The sequence below is a fragment of the Ischnura elegans genome, chromosome 7 (assembly GCF_921293095.1).
Source record: "Ischnura elegans chromosome 7, ioIscEleg1.1, whole genome shotgun sequence".
NCBI lineage: Eukaryota > Metazoa > Arthropoda > Insecta > Odonata > Coenagrionidae > Ischnura > Ischnura elegans.
This window is the reverse complement of record NC_060252.1, coordinates 63786577-63812016: the sequence shown is the minus strand read 5'-3', so window position 1 is coordinate 63812016 and position 25440 is coordinate 63786577. Positions and strand designations below refer to the sequence as shown.

The 25440-nt window shown below is 36.8% G+C and overlaps 1 protein-coding gene across 5 annotated transcripts in view; it reads right to left on the bottom strand.

Annotated features, from left to right (window-relative positions):
- Window positions 1-6194: 6194 nt before the first annotated feature.
- LOC124162308 (coronin-7) overlaps window positions 6195-25440 on the bottom strand; it is a 70698-nt gene continuing 51452 nt past the window's right edge. For 4 of the 5 annotated variants that reach the window (XM_046538795.1, XM_046538797.1, XM_046538798.1 and 1 more), the window contains 3 exons: window positions 23619-23767; window positions 17651-17734; window positions 6195-10653 (listed from right to left, as the gene is read on the bottom strand). In XM_046538795.1, the coding sequence (XP_046394751.1) occupies window positions 10645-10653; window positions 17651-17734; window positions 23619-23767 (242 nt within the window). In that variant the 3' untranslated portion in view covers window positions 6195-10644. The remainder of the gene's footprint in view (window positions 10654-17650; window positions 17735-23618; window positions 23768-25440) is intronic. The other variant, XM_046538796.1, reaches the window with a different exon arrangement.

Here is a 25440-nt window from a genome sequence, read left to right as displayed (position 1 = left end):
CTCATTTTCCACAAACATTTTAATCCTTTAAGTCTTATGGTTTGATGCATAAATTTGTGGAAGCGATGCATTATGAAGAATGAAAAAGAAACTTTGTGCTTTCACATGAAATATTTATTCACACATTTAAACGACCATTTAACTAGGCTGAACGGATTGGTATTTTTAGGCTGCCTAAAATTCACAAGAGCGATAGCCCAATTAGACCTGTAGTTTCCAACGTAATGGCTCCAAGTTACCTCTTGGCGAAAAAACCCAACTGTGAGCTAGGGCATCACTCAAAGTTAACTTCTAAGTATGGAGTTACTAATACCATTGACTTCCATCTCAAAAATAGATATTCCCAATACGTGCTTGTTAGTTTCGTTCGATGTGTGCAATCTCTTCACCAGTGTCCCACTCAAAGAAGCTGTAGACATAGCAGAATCTATCCTCATCCAGAAATTTGTGGCAGCTGCCATTATCAGTGAGTTGTGTGATCTATTGAAGATTTGTGCCTCAAAATTATTTAAAATTTGATGGTGCATTTTATGAACAGCCCAATGGCTTGGCCATGGGTTCACCTTTGTCCCCTCTCCCAATGAACATGTATATGGACTTTTTCGAAAGGAATTTGTTTTCCCCCAATAATCAACTGACCAAAATTATGCTATACTGGCATCGATACGTAGACGATGTGTTTTGCGTTTGGACTGGCTCAAAAAGACAACTGCAAATGTTTGTTAATACATATTTATTTCATGTGAAAGCACTAAGTTTCTTCTTTTTCATTCCGTTAAATCTGATTAGAAAATTGGTGGGAGAGACAGTTTTCAAATAAGGATTTAGTTTAACACGAGGCTGAGTGTGAAATAGTAAATTTCTTGGATTATGTTGACTAATTTTTATTTTCTAAATGACTAGTACAAATCAGCAGAACTAGCCAAAATCACTAGAACAAATTGAATTATTTTTGAAAATTCAGAATATGGCAGAAGTATCTATGTGTAGGTACCTCAAGATCCTTTAAATGGATACAATTCATAGATTGATACTACAGATTACTTAGTACTGTGGCACAGATTTTATTCTGTAATTATTATCAGATTACTATACAGAATACTACTCAGATTAGATTATATTGTCTACTTTTTTATTCTACATAACAGATGGCACCAGTATCTACATGACTTTTTGTTATTAGACAGCAAGTTAGTTGTAACCATGCTGTTAGATTCACTCTGGCAGAGCTATTCCTGGGAAGACCGATTCGATTCACTGGCAACTTGGAAATTGGAGGCTGTTTAAGAAGAAGAGGCTGTTTAAGAAGAAGAGGCTATACGCTTGGGTTGAGAAACACCAGAAACAAGTTCACTTGATGCAGAAAAAAGCAACCTAGCACTCTTAAAAGGTAACTGAAGCGGTATACCAGCTTGGTGAGGATTTGCAACCTGGACAGCTAGTATTGCAGAGGAATCCCCTACTTATGGTACCCTAGGGGTACCATGCTGCTGCTCCAAAATGGATTGGACTCTGCAAGTTTGATAAGAAGCTGGAGAATGTCTACCTACTTGCCAAGGACAGACCCTCCTACCAAGGTTCACCTTATGGAATTAAAATTGTTGCCTAGACCACTTCGGAGGTAAGATGAAGCTCCTGAAGTGGTTCGACAATTAACAGCTGCCGCCAGAGAGACTGTAGAACCTAGGTATAACTTTAGACCTAGGGTTAGCCTCTAGTTATCGAGGGTTTTGGGGTGATGTTTGATGTATGGTCTAAATGATAAAGAAAACCCTCGATAACTTTTAGTCTCCAAGTTGCCATGGAGGAAACAATAATAAAAGTTGTTGATTTAGACAGAGTGGGAAAAAGAATGCGGAGGTTCACAATATTGTATGTAAAATCTTACAAGGGAAATAAAATGTGTAAAATAAATTATTAGTTAGGTCTGAAAAATTCTGGCTGATATACGACACATTTTAATATTTTTTTGGCTTACCTGCCCTCATCATTTCCCTGGCATTCCTTATCCCCATTTTCTTTGCTACTTTCTTCTCCCTATCTTCTTGATCTGCTTCTCTTCTCCATTTTATGCTGCTGATAAGTATCTGCAAGGGTTTGCCATGTTAACAGCATTGAGGACATTGTCAACCTCCCTGCCTGGAAGAGCACCCATCATAAAAGACTAGATCCTGTTCAATGAGTCTCTAAGGCTCATTTGATTGTACTCCATGTTATCAGGGAAGAGGTAGATGCTAATACATATTTCATAAGTCCATTCCAACGGCCTGTTACCAGACATCACCATGTAGACCACCTTTCATTTGGCTCCAATTTCTGGCATGGGTGTCCCTACCAGGGAAAATTACCCCTCCCACTCCAGCAGACCTTTCTACCACATCATGGCTGTAAACTAAGTACATGAAAGGGATAAATGGTTATATAAAGACTAAACAATGAAATCTAGTGGTGATTTGGAATTAAAAAAAAATTGGAATCTGGTGGATTTTGTAGTAAAAACTATGATGAAGGTGCATATAGCAAATGAATTAACACATTATACTGATTGCAGATTTTTCTAGTTTCACAGCTTTACACATTGGTGCACGGGGTGTAGCTAAGAGAGCGAATATATATTACGAGAAGTCTTATCTCACAAATTTTTTAATATATTATTCGCGATGGTGGTTGGCGTAACATGGTGAAACTCTTTCATGATGCACAAAGGTTAAGAAAACACTTAGCTGTTTCACAAAATAAAATATATTGCGACCGGTTTCGATACAGCGTATCATCATCTCGCTTTGCACGGAACACTTTGGAATACCTTCCAAGCTAACGCCAGATGATGATACGCTGTATCGAAACCGGTCGCAATATATTTTATTTTGTGAAACAGCTAAGTGTTTTCTTAACCTTTGTGCATCAATATATTATTCACCCACATAAATGTAGACCCCTCCTGACTACCAGAATGTTCAAACCAAAATAGAGAGAGATCATAAAAAAACCTGTTTGGAGGTTACAAGAATTATTAATGAAATAAAAAACTACAAGGTCCAAGGCAATAGTGGCATGACAGAAATATTTAAGGCTGAGCTAATCTATATATATTTTCAAAAGGCATATGACTATAATTACATGTCGAATACGGGAAAAAACGGAACACTTTGGAATACCTTCCAAGCTAATCACAATGGCAATATCTAGTGTAACAAACTCAAAATGCAAGATTAAACACGAAAATGAATACTCACCACAGTTTGACAGGAAGACAACCTTTCACCTCTATAATTTAACATTGCCTTTGAAGGAACTCTAAAAGAAATCAAGAATAGAAAATTAGGCATAACTATTGGAACTAAAATAGGGGCTTTACCTTTTCCATGATGTAGTACTAATTTATGAGAGTCAAGAGTTATTGGAAATGACAAGAATACTAATACAGAAAACTCATTCATTAAGGTAACAAGTAAATGATGCGAAAACTAAATTGGTACAGTTAGTTGGAAGAAATAATATCAGAGAAAGAGTAAAGGTAATGAACCTTGAGTTTTAACGAGTGGATGAACTCAAGTATCTTGGGACAAAAAGAAATGACGAACACACAGAAATTCAGAACGGAATCAACTTAGCAAACAGATGCATGAATGCAGCAAAAACAAATTCTAACATCAAAATTATTATCATACAAAACAAAATTAAAAGTATAAAAGACTATAATCAGACCAGTTCTTTTATACAGTGCAGCGACGTGGATACTTGACAAAAAAGCGGAGAGGAAACTAATAACATTTGAAAACAAGATCATAAGAAAAATTTTTGGACTACCTAACAAGGTACACACAGAGAATTAAATCCTGTCAAGAAATCTGGAACATCTATATATCTCCAGATGTTATTTTTGAAGCCAAAAGCAGAAGATTAAGGTGGACAGGGAATGTAATAAGAAGTTCTAACTTTGCTTAAAGAAGTATGGTGAAGCAATCCAAGAGGGAGGGGACCCTGTGAACATCAAAAGAAGCAATGGATGGACCAAGTGAAGACAGATCTGCTTGGAGGAACAGAAGACGTTCTGGGATTGGACCTCGGTATAAGGCCCACCATGTCAATGCTTTGGCATATTAAGAAAATTTTCCATTGTGACGACTATTATTTAAGATTCATTTAGGGAGAGGAGAGAGGGGTTGCTGAAGATATCACAAATTTTTTTACACCAGAAAAGGAGATAAATCATGATTAAACTGAGTCAAACTTGTTTTTTAACCTAGATTATGGCAAAATCCCACGGAAAAATAGTTATTATCAATATGCAGATGCCATTAATCACAGGAACTCCTCGAATGTTGACAAGCCAACCAGGTGACTCGAAAAATGCTGTGCTGTCTGAGCCAGGTAATTAAAAAATAAATATAGCAAATTACATTTGATGCAATGCATCCAATGCAATGAGTGCAGATCAACGTATTTACATTAATAGTATGCATTTTGAAGAACGTAAGAAGATATTGGGGGTGGAGGGAATGACAAGGTCAAGCTGGCATTGCATTAAGTTCATTGTTTGAGGGGGATGAGGGGGTTACTTGACCCAGCGCCTTGGTGGTACCCAACACCTCTCTGCACTAATGCGTCTGAGGCACAGACTATGATTTTAATACAGATAGGTCTGAAGACTGTTTTGATGGACAATTAGTGTTTCATTAATTACAATATACTCTCGTTATTACGAACAACCTTATTAGGAACTTCTCGCTATTATGAAGCAAATCGTTTGTTCCGACGAAATGCCCTATTCAATCAATGGTAAGAAACGTTATCACAAAATTTTCGTTATTACAACCTCAGTCCCAGTTCCACTGGCTACAAAAAGAACTTTATTACAAAGTTTCACGAATAAGCAATGGCATTTAGGTGGATATACTACGCTACGTTTAAGTTCTCCTCAAGTGCAAGACTGTCAATTATGGTTCTTTCTTCAGTAGGAGATACTTCAGTTAACACACATCATATTATAAGCTTCATTTCTGTGGAATTGCATGGTGACCCACTCACAGTGGCGCCGACTCCATGGGGCCTGAGGGGGCCCGAGCCCCCTCAAAAATTCGTTATGGGTGTGAGGAAAAAATGTGCCAGTCTTGTCGATTTTCCCCGGAGTGTCCAGATATCGAGATTCGAGTTATCAGGGTTCTAATGCTGATCATATGACTCTTTTAAAATGCTTAAAAAACTTTAAACTCACTAGTTATAACATTTTCCGGGGCAAGATCCACGGTTTGGGCCCCCCCAATATTTTTTGTAAGTTGGCGTCCCTGCCCACTCATTACCACTCGTAAAGAGGATGTACACTTAGTCCTCTTCCTACACACATTCGAATGATGAACTTTCAGAGATATACGAAAAATTCAAGCGTACCCAAAATTTCAAATTCGGCGCCTTTCGAGTAGGCCGATGCAATGTAATGAGGTGTAAAGGAACTCTCACTTTGGGCATAGTCTGAACATAGCATTACTCAATGTGATGTGAAGTCAGGAACTGTTCAGCATTTTGCCTGTTTTTCCTTCCTGCGGGCAGTGATTTTTTTTCTGCTCCAGCTGTGTCGCGCGCCCAGCCACTTCAGTTCGTCACAATACTGAGTTCTCACACAATTGTAATGCAGTTTTGCATTCTGCAGGATAACAGCACTTCTCGATGCCTTGCAAAGCTTAACGAACTAAAGATTCTGAAAAGAACCGTTCATACGAACTTCGTTATTATGAACCTCTGGTTTTTTGGTCCCTTCAACTTCGTAATAACGAGTCTACTGTAATAGTTAATTTAAGTCATTAATTATTTTTAAACATAGTTTGTTCCACTAGTTTAAGGTGGCTCTCAAATGAAAATTTTTGTTAAAAACTACCATTTAAAAAATTATCATTCATTTAATTTTTCCAGAAATTACGGGGGGAAGGGAAGTCACCCTCTCCTGACTTCTCCCTTACCACACCCTTGCAGCAGCATTGGTTACTTAACGGAAGAGCAATGAAGTAGGGTGATCATATATACTATTGTAAGGCAATTTGAGCTCACTACCAGGGAGAAAAATATTCCTGGACAGTTATGAAGACCACTAGAAAGTTAAATGACAAACTCATGGAAGGCTCACAAGAGGCATTATATGCAACATGAATTGAAGTAATCTGGGCATAACTTCCACCAAAAAATTTAGACAGTCACTATTTACATTCAGTGTTAAGTTTTTATACACAAATGTCAACTTACACAGTCTATGAAGCAATGGAAATAATGTATAATACTCCTTGCAATAGGACAACACATATATTTTCTATAATGAAAAGTTAGCATAAAACAGCATGGATTGGCAACTTTACAAGCACTTCTTACCTCCATGGTAGTAAAATTATCAATAGATAGTATCCCCCATTATGGAAATGGAAGCATTGTAGCACTAATAAAATTATTTCCTCAAGATATGGCAGATACAAATTTGTGTCATGTAAATGAGAATAATATAATATACTTTGATTCTAATGAATTTAAAAATGTATTAAGTACAATATAAAAGTGAGCAAGTTTTATCAACAAAAATATGTCTTTTAGGATTAAAAACAGACAAATGTTCTCTAATATGGTTGGAAATTTTAATGCTAGAAATTTAAATATACACAAAGCCTATTTACGGAATGTTACTCATTCTATATGCTGTATTGGAGACAAAAATATCACAATTACTTTCATAAAATGAAACACAGGAAACCACTATTATTATTATTATCATCATCATCATAAAGAATCACATGGGCATCATGTGAGACTATAGTCAATGCTATACAATGCCATTTTCCTCACAATCATTATTTTCTTAATGTTAAGTTGTTATAGTTCAATTACAGTGTACCTTTTACACAGCTTGATACATCATGGCTAAGGTGACATGAATTTCCCTTTAATAATCCCCATGTCAAACACCCTTCAGTTGATGTGCAGGGCATCATGTAGATGAAGATAACACCAGCGAAAAAACAGGTTCTCATTGAGGGTTGAGCATATTATTTCCATCCTATACCAAAACTGATTGTGGGTGTACCATTTGCCTTTTATTCAATGTATCCAAACATGCTTTACCATGCACATACTTTTGCCCAAAAATTGTTTAAAAAATCAGTGACAGTTCATTCAACAGGATAACTGTGAGATACAGTAAATTTGGCTGACTATCCTGTGTTCACTCTTTCCAAAGTTTAAGGATACGCTACTAAATTCTGACACTACAAATGCTGGCTTCCTCTTGGCCTGACAAGTCAACAAAGCATTACAGACACTATCAAAGCAAAAGAATATGCCTCCCATTCACATTCTCACTGCCATGCGCAGGTGGTAGGCATTATTCACATACCAGCATCATTTACAGGAAGGAACAGACCACGCATTCTTTTGTAAATATGCCCTCACATCTGTGAACTACAAATGGATGGAAATTTTACTTTTGTGGCCCAAAAAATAATAATGGTATCGTTAATCTTTTGTGAGGTACACAGTACAGGAATAAATACAGTATTCAACAAAATAAATACTGGCTTCAGCTAGAATCTATGGCACAAACCTAGGATGGCAACACATTTTTACAAAGAAAAAGTCTGCTTTGAGTACACATATTCTCATACATATTCCATATATTCTGGCCCTAGTTGCATGTTCACTCATTATAGACTTCACTTCAGAGAGCTCTGGACTCTTGGGCCACAAAAATTTGGCACAAGCAATGTGTCACAAGCACACTTCATATTAAGCATTAATTATTCAAATTCTTTATTCACACTTATGCATGCACCTCTTGTAAAGATATGGATTAGCAAAGGTATTTGGCTCAATTCTCAATATTGGACAGAAAACCATCTTTTAAATATTCAGCTCTATGTAAAAAAAATGAGTCTCCCCTAGCTGAAGGTTGAGGATGCAAGCCACGGATTTCCAGCGAGTCACAAAATGTCACCAAAACACCTTGCAAGACTCTGCATAATGAATTGCAGAAAGTCATAACCACATCAATTATCTTCAAAGGTGGCATTAAGAATGAAAGGTGACAATAAAAATGGAAATTCAACATTCCAGAGTTCAGCTCACTTGGTTTCATCATGATTTCCTTACACTCAATACACAATAAACTGTTTTGGATTTATTATATCTGATATCATGAGAAATAGGAATGCAGGCTGAAAGGCAAAGGACCTTCCATAAATCTATGTTATGCATTAAATGGCGTCATGAAGGCATGACAAATATTGCACATAAAAATTGTTTAACCTTATAATTTGGTTGAGTAAGCAAACAAAGGAACTTGATATGAAAAAATAACTGAAAACATTAACATCTTACATTTGTAACAACCTCATCTTATTACTTAAAAGCAAGAGAAAGAAAATTTTTGGGAACATTTTCTTCTTACATGTTTCATGGATATTGTTTTCCCCTTGTCACTCAAACAATAAGAGAAATTCATAATTGAATAATTAAACTTTGTAATTTCCACAGATATATTTCAGACTTGCACAGTGCATTTCACCACTCTGTGGCATAATCATATAGGTACGTGATTATGCCATAGTGTGGTGAAACGCACTGTACAAGACTGAAATTAATCAATGGAAATTACAAAGTTTAACTACTCAATGTCAATTCATGAATATCCAATATTTCCACCATTTTAGACCAAAAGCAATATATTTCAAGATGAGAAATTGTTAGAAAAATATCATAACTCATAGTATAACTATGCTATAGTTAAAAGAATATAAAAAGAAGAAAACATTTACATGCTACAGAAGATGCATCAAATATAATGAAAATAAATTCATTCAATATTTCCATACAGTGATACTATTACGGAGAATCAATCGCAACCTCAAGAATTGAGCTTAACCATTTGTAGGCATTCTTGTACAAGGGGTGACACCATAAAAATATTTCTCAATAAAATATCAGCATTATTATAGAAAAATGATATACCTAAAAATAAAATAACAAGATTTTGTCACACAACAAAATGTTAATTACTTTAACACTATTACCACACATCATGCTACTAAATCCAACATTCAGTCTCAAAAATGTTACCACTAATAACATTTCGATGATAATTTTATCAATAACATAGCAGCACAACCTATTAATTGCATATAACAAGATCTGCTCGGGGGACTCACAGTGATGACTTAGTAATTGGAATCAAAGCAGTTTTTACAAATTAGCTTTCAAAACCCTCTTGATAACAGTTTCATGTGATTATGTTCACTCATTACACCATGGTAAATCAAGGATACACTGTAGTTGTGAATTGTACATGCTTCAGAATATCGTCCATCATTGCCTGTCTCTTATTTCTGCAGTGGTGGACAAATTTTATCACATAAATAGAAGATTCAAACCAAAGTGCATGAGACATTTCAAGTATATATGCATTGTGTGAAAAATTGCATTCAAGATATGCCAATTTCTTCCTTCCACATTCAACTTCGAACATTTTCATTAAATACATTCAAATTAAGTCTTCTGAAGAATCACTTTCATTACTTCATTGGGGGTGAAGTAACTGCTGATAAAACTATGAGATATATGGCGTTCTTACTACGTTGTACATTTGCCAATGCTTGGCTTGACAGCATCTATTTCAATCCACAAGGACTGTGCTCCATGCACAATATATTTGAGTAAAAGTGGCCCACTTTTTCCAAACAAATCATATGTTTGTTGAAATAAATTACAAATCACTATTATGTGCTTAGTCTGGCATTTCTAACAACAATAATAAAAAATGAGAACACAAAAAGACTGATTATTTACTTACCAGATATAACATTCTTCCATTATTGTAGAAGTAAACACATGTTCCTTTAATTAACATGATCTGGCACCTTTGCTGAATTAAATAGCTTTTAACCATTGGATATTTCCAAATAAATAAAATGGACATTGAACAAGAGATATAAACAAATACTTAACTCTCACTTATGTACCCCAGAATAGCACCAGTTAATATAACATAAATTGTACTATAATACTTGGAAACATATTCCACAGAGAGTATTTATCATACAAAGAAAGAATGATTTTTTTAAGATTTCCAAGTAATTTTCTCATGGGAATAAAGATGTTTTCTTACTCCTATGTTATGGATATAAAAAAGGAGACCTACCAGCTACACAACTGTGCATTTCTTATCTTTTGACTATTCACAAAAGTATCAAAAATGGAGTCATGTATAAGAATATTTAGTATCACAAAGACAGATCCATGAACAACTGATTTGTAAGCTTCTGAGAAGTATTCTTTGAGCCAAATAAGCCATCTGTACAATTGTTCATTAAACGACTAGAGAGTAGCCTTGAATATTATACTTTCAAAACATTACAAAAATGAGCAAACATTGAGTCGTCTATAAAGATCTCAACTTGGAAAGGGAGAAAATAAAATGTATTTTAGAGTGGCATGCCACCATTGTTTTCCAAAATGACCCGGCCTTACTGTTTATCTCCAACAAAATGACTAGAGAACGGAAGGCCATGATGAAGGCATGACTGAATAATAAAATTTGTTCAATCAATCTTATGCAGAAATCATGAAAGGTCCTTGTTGTCTTCATCTTCCTAAACTGATGATTCTTTCATGCAGCTATTCATCCTGAAAAACAGAAAGAAACTCAAGTCATTCAAACTATTTAAGATTAGAAGATAGTTCAAATAATCACCACGGTGCTAGGAGGCGTCCATTAATTACGTGAGGTGATTTTGGTGATTTTTGGACCCTCATAAGTGAGATATCGTGAGATTTGGCTAGACCCCCTCCCTCTAATCTCACCGAGATTGTTAAAAATGCATATTTGCAGTGAAAATACATTAATCTATGCTTCGTTGCATTGAATACGTAAAAAAAAACTTGATTACCGTATATGTCTGAATATAGCCCCCCCCTTTTTTTCCAAAAATGCCTGTGGTAAAAGTAAAGGGGGGGACTATATTCAAACACATTTTTTTAACTTTTCCCGAAACTGAAGCCTCAAAATGAGGGGAGGGGACTATATTCAGAGGGGGACTATATTTGGAGAAATACGGTAATTATTTTCATTTAAGATTAGTTAAGACTAGCATTAAAGATTACTAAGATCACAATTTCACACTGTTTCTTGCAGAAAAAAAATTGAGTAATACTTGTCAGGACCCTCCCCCTCCCCCAAATAGAATTGGGTGAGAATCGGCTTGACCTCCTACCTAAACGCCTCCAGTAATTAATGGATGCCCCCTTATGAATGCACATCTCAAGGACCTGAGACATGGTACACCTTTTAATTCACATATCTCATCAAAACAGGAGTAGTGAATTCAAACCATTATGTATATAATAATAATAATAATATCTTTATTGTTCTATGGGTCAAACATGTGACATAGAACATTGTCAGGGAGAACATCAAAACATACATGTTGTCATAAACTATCAGACAAAAATTCATTTACATTATAATAACCCTTAGGCTGTAGAAATTTTTTTAATTCTGTCTTAAAAACATTAATATTTGAAATATGTTTTATACTCGTAGGCAATTTGTTAAAAATAAGCGAGGCAGAGTGATGTGGACCTCTTTTGGCACATAATTGTTGTAAGATATGTATATTTTCACTCCCACGGGTCAGATAGGCATGAACCGAGGAGTTTGGTAAAAATAAGGTAGGGTTCTTTTTTACAAATAGTGCACAGTAAAAAATGTACATACTTGGTAGTGTCATTATATTATATTTTAGAAATAATGGCTTTCCAGGAGACCTGATGGACACATTTGCCATAACTTTCAATGCTCTTTTTTGCATAGAGAATGCTCTAGCAGCAGCACTTGTGTTTCCCCATAAAACTACACAATAAGCCAAGTGAGAATGAATTTTGGCATAATATATCAATTTCAGTATTTCTAATGAAGTAGTTGGAGCCAATTTGCGAATCATATATATTCCCGTTGCCATTTTGCTAACTAAATCCTCAATATGATATTGCCAATCAAGGTTTTCAGTTAATTTCAACCCTAAAAATTTTGTAGAGCTAGACTGCTGAATGGCTGTTGATGAATTAGTCTTAAGTAGAGGACTCATTTCTGGAGGACTAATTTTGTGATGGAAATTTAAAAAACATGTTTTATTTCCATTCAATTTTAAGTTATTACTTTTACACCAGTCAATCATCTGTGCTACTGATGAGCGTGCCATATCAATCACCTCCCCTGTCTTATTACCAAAACTCAGAGTAGTAGCATCATCAGCATATAAAATGACTTTACTCTGATGCAAATGAGATGGTAGGTCGTTAATAAAATTTGGTCGTTAATAAAATTTGGTCGTTAATAAAATATCATCTTAAGTAACCCAGCCAGTTGAGACATGTTCACCTATAACATTCAACTAATCACCGCAGCAGGTCACCGATCCCACATCCCTCTGAAATTCGGTATTAAAAAAATATAACTCCTTTATTTAACATTAACATTCCTTACTTTGAACATTTTCACAGGCCGGAGGAGAGCAATGTTTGAGTGCTTAGATCGTGACACAGAAATGGATATTAGAAAACCATAGATTTCGTCCATAGTTACAACTTCTAGCTAAATTTTGTGGAATATATCCATGATCCAGATAAGTTGAGAAATACCACAAACAACGATGACTGCCGAATTCCGGGTTCTAAGGCCGCCTTTTTCGTGGAATCCTCTTGGAGTAGGAATTTAGCAGTTATCATGAGCATCACTGTGGAAACCTACGCATGAAATTTACAACAAACATTTGAGTTTAAAGGAAGAAAACTAATATAGGTATGCTTAAAAAGGGCAGAGTCATGACTACAGAAAATATGAGTTCCATTAACCTTTTCCCTACTATACACGTATATATACGTGTGGACGTTTCCTGATCCGGGAGATGACAGCCGTATATTTACCTGTGAGATTTTCACAGCCAGGAGACCGAAAGCCGTATATTTACGTTTTCTAGCTCTCCCCCTTTTAGGACGGTCACGGGTTAACGTCGTCTGTGTCTTGGGACCCAACCCTGCGGGGTATAGAATTTACCCTTGGAATCCGGGAGCAGGTACCCGGAACCCTCGTCTTTTATAACCCCTCTCAGCGGTAAGGGACAGCGGTCATACAATTGTTTATCCAGTCAGGTTTCGAAATAATATTTGTTAATTTCTCAAGAAAAATAAACTAAGAATTGAATTATTTGTCTCATGAGCAGCGTTTACGATTTTTAAATGAAATTCTACGATAATTATTAACTTATATCTCAAGTTATGTGTAAGCATCAACATGGAAATTGTTGCTGCATTAAATGCGTTAATATTGGCCTTAGAACTTCGTTTAAAATTTGACAATGCTCAGAAAAAAATGAAGAATTCAATTCAAAGTCTGCAATTTACGTGAAGTAACCATTATTCATTTGCTAAATACATATAAGCAATACATAAGTTGACCGCAAACCAATGCCGCAGGTATGGTCTTAAACCCGGAAAGGAGGGAGCACAGCTACTCTCGGAGTCCGAGATAATGCGAAGTCGCTGCGTGGAGGGGTCGAAAAAGGTTCAGCGAGACCCTTCTTAACAAATGCCCTCCAAAAATGCTCCATACCACGAGAAAGAAGAGTCTCTTGGGGCTCAGTACAGCAGTCATGCTAAGACGAAAACTCTGCCGTCTCGAAAGGGTTAATACGTAACCTTTGTGAATGATAGCCTGAATTTTCCTTTTTGTCAACCTGCAAGACTCCATAGCTCTCTCTCGTACTTTGCCAAGAGTAAGAATAGGTCTCCGTAATTCTTTCTACAGCAGAAAAAACTGCAGCATGTAGTGCATTATTGCCTTTGTTTGACTGCAAAGCAATAATATTACTTTCATCTGATCCATCCTTGGCCCACCAGAAGGATGCTGAAGACTCGAGTCTCAAAGATATTTGAAAAGAACCATAGGCACTAATTGTCCCTTATGGAATATGACACCCATTATAACCTAACGACACTTACAGAATCGAGGTGTGGAAGTCAAATTGCTCTCTTACCAGTCATTTCCATATTATTCTTCACGTTGAGATCACTTTAGAATATCACACCCAGATCTTTGATAACTGGTTGCATGGTAAGGTATGGTTATTTTGGGAAGCAAACTAATGTTACGGTCATTGGCACCATGACAGAGGGGAAAGGAACGAAGGGAAACCCAGACTTGGCATTAGCTTGCTCTTAACGAAAGGTGCCAAGGGGACCACAGCTTAACGTCCCATTCACCGGATGAATTTTACACTAAAAGTGTCCACAACACACATGCATGAATCAGGTGACCTCTGCAAATTCTCTACCACCGTCAGGATTTGAACCCAGGCCCACAGAGTGTGAGGCCAACATTGTAGCTACTACACCAACTCAATCCACAACCTGGTTGCATATTACGGGATAATCATTAATGTGATAGAGAAGACAGGACGATTTTTACGCCTATGATATGATACAGAGCATTGATTATTGAAATTAATAGTGATATCATTACTTAACACTAGAATGCCGAAGGGTGTCATTTTGACACCCTACGCGTACATTTTTTACGGAGCTGGCCCTTAGAGAGTGTTTTAGAAAAAAATCTTTCGTGACTTTTATTAATTTTTAGATCTTAACAAAACGACAGTAAAAGGGATACCCCCCCTAATTTTTTTCGTCTCAAAAATTCAAATTTACCTTGAATGCCGGAGGGTGTCATTTTGACACCCAGTATATTATATCATTTCTTTCTTCGGTTTAGGTGTCTCGTGGGATGCGGCTTGATAACTATTTATCAAATTGGTATAGTGTAGTACATTATCTTCATGGTTAGTACCTTTATGTATAGTATAGTATATTTTAGTATAGTGTATTACCTTCATGATTGTTTGTTTTACATAATTTCAATGAGCATCGGCTGTATACTACTTTTTTCAAAAGTTTAGTAGCTCGTAAGGTGAGTATATTCCGCTGCATTTTGCAAATTATTCGCCTTGAAACCAGCTAATTTTTTTACCGCGGAGACACTTATTTGCCCTGAAACATTGCAGTGAAGTGACGCGCGCGACAATGCAGTTAGCTGCTGCCGAGCCTCTGTGTTCGGCTGCCTGGCTCGCGCGCGTGTTTGGCGGACTGGGTCGCTTGTGTGTCGCGACCTGGTGCTTGACTTGCTTCGACCGTTCTGTCTTGATAATGGCACTGCATAGACGTGTTACAACGAAGCAAAGTATTGCAATACTAAACGATATTTCTGGAGACGTGTCGGAGAAAGGGTCTGATGCAGATGTTGAGTCGGACAACGATTGGGTTGCTCAGGAGGTGCAATTTAGATCATCCAAAAATGATTAAAATAGTGAGCACGGTCAGTTTCAGTGTTTTTTATATTTCAGTTTAGTAATTTAATCACGAAAGATACACATATTTATTTTACAATACGCATATACACATAATTGAGTTACTGGATCTGCACTGGTTATCCGACAGAAAAGAAATTGTGCGTGGTCGTGACATGGTGTGCCAACGTGAAAGGGGCGCTGGGTAGACTTCAAGGCGACGTCAACTCCTTGTTCAAGATCGTAAGAAGGAGATGGCCATGCTGAGGAATCATAACCTGGGCCTAACATAACCATTGATGAACAGCTGTTTCTAAGCAAAGCTAGATGTCCATTCAAGCAATTCATGGCACCAAAGCCTGATAAGTATGGGCATAGATACTGGTTTGCAGTATATAAAGACAGTATGTATTTGGTAAACTGATTCCATTAACTTCCAGATTGACCAGAGGCGTCAAGGACGGCTCTCGTCAAGCTGGCGATCGCGTTTCAGATCATGTTGTATTGAAATGTATGCAACCCTAAATGAGCAAGGGCAGGAATGTAACCACTGGCATTTGTTTCACATCACTTTTGCTAGCTCTACTCAAAACAAAAGGGTACTTGCCTTTCGGGAACCGTAAATAAGGGAAGAAAGGAAATACCTGGTGAAATAAAAGCTTCTAGGGAAGAGTTGTTATCAACTAAATTGAACAAAAATGGTGACTAAACACTTACTTTTCATTACTGTTCATCAAACAGAAAAAAAATGTGTTCTTGTTCTATGATCTCTTCGCCCTCATATTGACATTAGTAACAACTCTAACAAATCGCCCGAAACTGTAAGGTGTTGTAATGAGATAAACTTTGAAGTAGATTAGATATTATTAATCATATGGGGCGGAAATATTTGGTCAGAACTAGAACCAGGCGATTGCCTGTTTTTTCTTTCCAGAATACTATTGACTTGGTCACTATAAATTCCTGGATAATATATAAAAGCAAATAACTTTACAAAAGATGTCCCGAGTTATTTTTACAAAATTTATCAGAATAGCAGGCCGCAATGGTTTTATTTTAATTTTCGTCATTTGAAGCACACTTCTACATTATATGACGAAAAATTGATAAAAAAAAGTTAACAATAATAATAAAGTAAATAAAAAGAAAAACAATCCTGTCATATTCATGTTGATTGTTTTATGCACATAAAATTTAACCAATTACAGCGAACAATAAATACTTATAAAAAAGTATTCAATGATTATATATAGGTTTTTTTGCACTTTCATGCATCCTCCGACGTTTAAGCGCAATCTTTTACATGGATGCCGCATTCCAGGAGAGTATTTGTTTTGTAAAAATTTTTTTACTTCAATGGTACTCTATTAAAACATTAAGTTTTTTTTAATATTAGGGCACAAAATCAGTATCAAACAAAAGTTGACACTATCGACTCTGAAATAAAACTAATCTGCAAGGTAACATGCCTATAAAAACATGGGTGTCAAAATGACACCCTCCCGGCATTCTAGGGGATACAAATTTCCCGGCATTCTAGTGTTAAACACCAGTTATGGAGCTTAATGATACCATTTAATATAATAACGTAGACTTCTATGAATTTAACTCCATAGCAGATTTTTAGAGTCGGCATTTAATCAGTTCCCTTTGAATTTATCATTAATAAATGATTTAAACAAAAAAGGTCCTTGTTGGGACCCTTGAGGCACACCAATTGACACTGAGAAGGAATAAGTGAAGCAGGATTTGTTCTAACAATTTATCTTCTGTTGCTTACAGAGTTTTTAAGGCACTCCAGCGAGTTACCACAAATACCATAAGCTCTCAATGTACTTACTAATAAACCAATATTCACAGTATCAAATGCTTTTTGAATGTCTGTACAGATAACATCAACTTGGTTCCTTGACAAAAAATTACTGTAAAGAATAAAAATCAACTTAAAGGCATCTACACATGATCTGCCTTTCCTCTGGCTCCTAACCTTCGACCTACCTGGCATGAGTGGCCCTACCGGGAGTATTTATGAATTAGTTCTGTCATTTCAGGTTTAATGGTCATAAGAAGGTGCAAGCCTTTACACCACACCAAGGTGGAAGCCCAAGGAAAAGAAGCAATAAACATACGTTCAGTAAAATAAATATAATTTATAAATCTTTTCGAAAAGTCGCTCAGGACAATGGACAAAGGACTTTAACAAAAATTTTCAAACCTAGCTGTAATAACGGCAATTAAAGGGTTAAATAATTGGCCCATAACATTATAAATGCAGCTCATCTTACCCATTCATTCTCATCAACACCCTCCATTTCATCTTGTTCAAGCTTTAGGTTCACCTCCATTCGACTGCTAACCGCACGCTGTATCTAAAGAATAGACAAAATTATAATTATGTACCTACTTACAAAATATGAAAAATATGAAATAAAATGAAATGAAAAAAGTAAGTAAATATTGAAACATTAAGGTAGTATATCTCATTAAAAAAATCATAATCTATTAATTGCAGCTTGGTCCTCTAGTGTACTACGAATGCAGATCAAAAATTACCGACGAATATTGAACAAGTGTAAAATTTCCCATTGAAAACAAATCCCAATATTTTGATAGAAGAGAATTTCATCAGGAGGAGAAAAGCATATAACAGGTTAGTTTAATATGAAGCCCAAAATTGGAAGTGCAAAAAAATTAAACCTGACTGCATGTTGAAAATTCTACCACCCTAAACTATCATCATAAGTCATAGCTAAGCTGTTCATTAGACCTAGAATATTTAAAGTCGCTTAAAAAATACATCAAAGTAACTAAAAATAGATTTAACCTCTTGACCAAGGAGATATAAAAAGAATTATTATTGTGTGATCGTGAACATAAACTACAGTAAACTCTCGATTATACAAAGCAGGATATAATGAAATTTTCAATAATATGTACATATTGAAATTGTGGTACCAGTGAAAAGCCTATGGTAAGTACATGGCACTATTCAAAAATATGACGTTGCGAAAATATGAAATGTTTAGAAATTACAAACATCAACGTCCCCATGAGCAAATGAGATTCGTTAATATGAATAACGGCAAAAAATTTTTCAACCAAACTAGTTATTACAATAAAGCAGCAAAATCAGTGCTTCTGACTTTGGTGTACCAAAGTGTGAAATCTTAAATGATAGGGCAACTTTTGAGGGAAAGGATTCGCCTGAAAACTTACGGGGGAATTGCAGGGAAGTAGGAGTTCAGTAAAAATATCGTGGATGACACAGTTCCCCTATTTACATGCCTACTTGTAAACATTGCGTTGACAATACATTGTACTTTAACATGTGAGGAAGGTCGCATGGGCTATTTCTTACACTCCTACTCAAACTCTACGTAGCCGAGTCATACCAAGAAAATGTTGTAAGTAATAAAATTGCTCAAATTTCAATGTTCTTGTGAGTTAATCTGTGACCTTGAGACAATACTTTTCAAATCAACAGTCGGAAATATGAAGAAGGATGAGAATCAAGGCACTCAATGATAGGGGACATATTTTTCATTTTAAAGTTTCATTTCATAGAAAATGTTACATTTCCAAGGGGAGGAAAGGTCAGAGAAAATACTGCAGTTGTCAACGGCGATAGGTAGTAACGATATCACCAATGATATTATAATTCATACAGAGTGTCCCATTTATCTTGACCAGCCGAAATAACTTTTTGTCCAGATGCAAATTCAAAAATGTGTCAAGCAAATGTTCATTAGCCGTCAGGGGGACATTAATCAGCATGATTGCCTTCCTCGTAGCTTTGTTATTTACAAAGATATGAACAGTGGTATGTGTTTTTTAAATGGCACCTTATATCTTGTATTCAGCAATTCACTTCCTCTCCTAAAGACTTATTCAAAAATGTAGCACAGTGGACCATTAACATAAACACAGGGTTATGAAAAATGACTGACTGTCTAGCGCTTAGTGCAGGTACACGGGTATTGGAACTACTCCACTTGCTGACGTTGACAGTGAACAAATGAAAACATAGCAAAATGCACCCCAGTCATTCAGTCAACCATCGTCCATTGAAGAACTGTGAGTACAATGTACTACACGAACGTGGAGAAGGTAGTCATGCTACTCATCTATTGGGAATGTAAGTTAGCAGAACAGTAATTGCAATACTAAGTTTTCCTGGATATCAGACAATTACTTATACCACTTATTTTTTTATCAGAGCACGACCCGGGTTACAATGAATTATCATCATCTTCAGGCGCTAATTATGATTTGTTTATCTTATTGTTACCTAGTTACTTGATGAATTTTAAAACAGACGCCAGAATAGGGGAAAGGATGGGTAGAGATATTCATTTATAAGAGTACTGTCCTTTCTACAAACTGCATCGATATTACCTATTCCTTTATTGCGGTTGAAGGTAGGCAAAATGCTACGCAGGCAGAGGAACTGTACAGAGAGCGATACCCTGACAAGACCCCACCTTCCTGATGGATGTTTTCTCGTCTTGTTGTGACGCTTCAGGAAACGGGAAATTTCAACCAACAGCTACGCAATCGTCGTAGAACGTGCACAGATGAAGCTGCCGAAGTTGCTGTGCTCGCTTCTGTTGTAATTAATCCACATATAAGCACACGACAGGTTGAACACGAGATTGGCGTTCGTAAAACCAGTGTACATCGTATTCTTTGACATCACCAGTTCCATCCTTACCATGTAAACTTACATCAAGCATTGAATGGGAATACTTTTTCAATGCATAGGCCACTTTCTGACGCAACGAATTTCCCCGGGCCACCATTCACGCACAGCACCGTGAAATCCAGAGAAATGTCTCGTTTGAAAGCAGCCTGAATTTCATGGCACCGTGCTGAGAACGGCAGCCGGCGAAAAGTCGTCGCGTCTGAAAGTACCCTCAAGGTAGCACTGTGTGTATTTCACGCCATAGATGGCACACCGCCGGGCCGGATTAAGATGGGCGCCTTGCTGACTGTCGACAACGCTGTGCCGTCAACTGCGCGATTCGACTCGTTTGAGGACATCCATTGAGACCAATGGTTAATTGAAAGCACGGTGCCATACAGTTGACGACGGCCGGAGCAAAGCCAGTTCGTCTGAAAGTGGCAAAATACAGCCGTGCGCAGTCTATGCCGTGAAATACACACGCAGCTACATTGAGGCAGCTTTCAGCCGGAACGATTTATCGCCGGCTGCCGTTCCCGGCAAAGCACCGTGAAATTCAGGCCGCTTTCCGACGAGACCACTGGATTTCACAGCGCTGTGCCGTGAACGGCGGCCCACAGACATTCATCACGTTGGTGAGTGGCCAATGCAGGCCAGGAGCTCAAATTGTCTGAGACATCATTTGCATCTTAGTGCCTATAAGCAATTTGGATCCCCTCTGCAAATGTGGACTCAGATTTTACCTGCTATAGCAATGTGTTAACAGATAAGAGAACAAATCTAAAAGAACAGAACCTGATCACAGTAGCAATATTTCATTTGAAATTACAGACATTCAAAAGTAATTTCTCTTCTATCTAGGCTGGATATATGGATACGCGAAGGATAAAATATGTAAAATAGGTGAATTTAGTCAATACTCCACGTATATTATTTCTTAAATTATCCCCAGTCAATAATATCCTAAATTTAGGACAATGGGTGGGCCACTGAAAGCATGGCTCTCAATCAACATCAATTATTTTGACGTTAAATTAACACCTATTTCAGGGTAAAATAACATCGCTTTTGTAAAAATATAACACTACTTTTGGCTGTAAAATAACCCCACCTTTTGCATGTCCCTAGTGATGACACATTGAAATTTCATTAAGTTAGAGTTCGTAGGGTGTTTAAGAACTCGTAATAATGCACAAGTGATGGAGATTACGAAATCCTGATCCACTTAAAAAATCTAGGGTTAAATTTAACCATATTGGAAAAAGTTCATAAGGGATACCATTACATATTATATCAATGCATAATTTCAAGGAGAGATAGAAAAATTTCAACAACTGAAGTAATAAGAGTGTTTTGAAAGCACTTTGCTTGGAGTAATACAGTGGAACCACGTTAAAGTGAGTACGGGCTATAGCAAAACCGCCATTACAAGAGATAGCAGATGCTCCACCAATTGACCCTATGTTTAGTATGTAAAGAAATTCGTTTTTACGAGGCCCTTTTGGTGTAGGCACTCACCATTGTGGGAGTTTCCTTCACCAGAAAACCTTCACCAAGAGTCTCTAATCTCTAATTACTGGCAATCTGTTATAAATAAAGTTAATGTGGAGAACTCAGTCTCAATTTCATGTAGAAAACTTTCGTTCAATAAACATGTAGTTCATTTTGGTAAAAATATTGTGGCATTAACATACTCAATCTTCTTTTGTTCCTCGAACAGTAGAAGGCAATTGACAGCATACCAACACGTCCGTGAGTAGAGAGCATTTGAAAGGTAGACAATAGTCAAAAAATGCAAAACACGTCTTAGTGAGAAAATGAAAATAAAAGAGCAATAGGAGAGTGGCATATTGTCAGGTGGTTTTGCCAACTTCGACGTGGGAACTCTTTAGAATGCGCCTTTGCTTAAGGCTAAAACTATGCATTCCGTATGAATAGCATCAACACATAAAAGGGTCTGCTATAGAATCTCAAACACAATGGCTTCATTCCCTCCATGCAGTCGTAGGCCCTCTGCATCTCAGGAATGCAGTGCAGCAGTAGAAGGTGATTTTGAAAGAGCCATACAGAGTAGAAAAATCAAGAAGTTATCAAGAAAAACCATAAACCTTGTAGAGAAATTGAAAGAGGTGAATTGCTTTGAAAATGGAGAGCGTCGAAGCAATATTGCGCGGAAGTTTAAACTCACGATGCCTTATTCTGAATAAAGACAAAGTTAAAACATCAGTGGCCTCAGCCGCACCAACTTCAACCAAGCGGTCAAGACATGGAAAGTTCAATGTGAATCTGTACAAAAAGACGAGGGTGGTCATCGCTCCAAGACATTTATTGAAAGCTTCAGTTGTTTCCAGAATTTTAAATGGCAAGCAGGTATTTTCAGTGCAGCGATATCAGTCGAATCTGCAAGTGTTGATAGCGCAGTCACCCCAACATTTTCTGATGAAATCCAAGCTGTGATTGAAAGTCGCTCCTTTCCCCCGCAACTAGCTTTTAGTGTTGACGAGACAATATTGCTTTGGAAAAGAATGCATTCTCATTCATTCAATTTCAGGGAAAAAAAACTGGGTCAGGTTTCAAGGCATTTAAAGACTGTTTCACGTAGCTGCTAATGCCTCGGAGGACTTCAAATTAAAATGATTATCATTCATAAAATCCGCTAGCTATGAAATGGCATTCAAAGTAGCAATTGCCTGTCATTTCGATGAGCGACTAAAGGGCCTGGGTGACACAATAGTTGTTTTTAGACTGGTTTGAAAAATCATCAACTGTCGGCAATGCATTACGGACCCCTGATATAGCAGATGTTAGCCCACACGCATGACAGGAGGGAATTTCAAAAGCATGTACGAATTTTTTTAACATGAGTAAAAGTCTTTGAATGTGTGCCTACTATCTCTTAAGATATTTTAAACTATAAAATTTATATAAATAAGGTATTTTAAGGCTATTTATGGGAATACATATGGTTTAGAAGAAATTAGATACCCAAAACCTACGCTACCAGGAACGCATCCCTATCTTCCCAATGTTAAAACGCTCTCATATGACGCAAATTCGTATAGCGCAAACACCCCAAGGAACGCATCCCTTGCGCTATACAAGGCATGGGTATTGTTAAAAAAATTATTTCCTCTAGCTCCAAACTTAATTAATAATCTAAATTAACTAAAGGAGATGTGATAAATTACTTCCGTAGGCCGGCTACTAGGACCACATGATGAGTAATGTTTTTGGCCATTGCGCGGCAATGGATTTCGACGAATATATAAACAAAGAATAAGATTTGAAGCAAGAAATACTATTCATATGCGTTAAATGAGAGTAAATTTGAGAGTACTTGGCACAAGTTCATGTTTTATTAAGAGAATGTTAAGGTTTTTTGATTAGGCAAAGCAGCATTGGGAAGTTTCCACGAGGAATGAATTTGTGCTACATCAAAATTGCGCTAAGCGAGGTATGGGTGTATTCGGAACAAAATTAGGTTCGATATTTGAATTCAAGAAAATTGCTATATGACCCATCTCTAAAATAAAGCCAAAAACATAGCATAACTCCTTAAGTTTAGGACCTACCTGCTCTTGTTTCTCCTTAGTTTCTCCAGACACATCTGGATTCCATCCTAGACGATTAAATGGCACATTGGCTATGCTCCCAGATCCTTTGGCACCACCCTTTTCAGTTCGTTCTGGAGCAGCATTAGCTCCACCTTGAACATCTGACACTGCATGAAGAAATAGATAAATTAGAGAGAGAGATAGATAGAGAAGATAAAAGTTAATAATCTTAGAGATAGAATAATTCCTATGAGGTTTAACAAATTATAAACTATCATCATTCCCACTGAGTAACAGATGCATCATTTCATGAGACGAAGTTACCACTCAATAGGGTTGTTCAAGCCTATCAGAACGGTCTAAAAAAACGAATGTATATCACTTCTGATGTAATTTCATTTCGATTGGGATGAATGACAGATGCGTTGAAAAAGTAATGATGGAATTATTAGCAATCAAAATTCGAACAATTTTAAACGCCGCCAAAAACGGTCGGCCATCTTGAAATAGAGGTGATGACGACACAAGCCTGTACGGCTGGCCTGTACCCTCGATCGCTCGATGCCAAGCTGAGTACTCTGCATGCCAACTGGACATTTGCCAAGGTTTTTCCTTATTTTGAAATGGCCTATGTTGTGCATGAAGCTTCCGGATGGATCAAGGCGACATGAAATCCATTCTTCAAGTTAGGCAGGCAACGTATGTAGCGTTGACAGGAATTGAAAGTTTTGTATAACTGCATTTGCTAGGAAACTACGTGCTGTGAACTTTCATTGTGCCTCTAGTGCAAGTGAACACAATTTGTGCCCTTAATGTACCCTTAAGTGAATGATTGCATATAGACGATGAAGTAAAGAGTGAAGTGAGTTGTGAATGTAACTGCTTCGACGAAATTATTTATTTCTTCCATGCTAGTTCAATCAACCCTATGCATTTCGATCTAAGGTATCTAACTATTGCCTAGGGGATATGTTTCATATTTGATCTAGTTGTGCTTTAGGGATACATCGAACGCATATTAATTTTCAATCGTTTGTTCGCTTCTAAGTTCCGTTTGATTTTATTACCTATTCATTTTGAGCATTCACGAGTGTTTACATTTCACGAATTTCGTTGCGCTGTTGTTTGTTTTTGTTTTGGTCATATTTTGGTTACGGTAAGAGTAATAGTGAAATTCGAAGTTTTTTGATGTTACAATAACCGGTTTAGCTATTTGTTTCAGCCTATTCATTTCATTGTCCTCGAAATGTCAATGTGAAATAACGTAAACTGATTCTAAGTCGTTAGTGATGAGTGAGAAGTGAGGTGTGGAGAATCTTTCGAACTTCAAGGAGTGCAAATTCTTTTAGCGTGTGCAGAGTGATTGGGAAACCGATTACCATGTTTTATTAGTGTTTTATATTTATTGTGAGTCAAGTTTTTCATTGAATCAGTTGATTCGGAATATACTGATTATATGTATCAAAAAGACAACTCGTGAAATCTGTACGTTGTAGTGCTATTATGATATGATGAGCAATAAATATGTACAAGTAAGGGTAATTTTGCTTATTATTACTCTTATTAAAGGATAAATTTGGATTTTCTTTAAACACTGATCTGGCGGCAGACGCTGGAGATCTTGAAAAAAAGTGGAATAACCCTGCTGAGCCACACAACAACACTGCAGTAGGGCATCTACAGGCTTGTGACGTCACACATCAATTCAAGATGGAAGTAGGGCTTTTTGGCGTAACGTAAAATTTGTCACTGTTTAAAGCCTTCTCTAAACATGTACAATGAAGAAAATAGCATAATATTATTGTCATTGCTCCTTCTGAAGCACGATCTTTCGATTTCT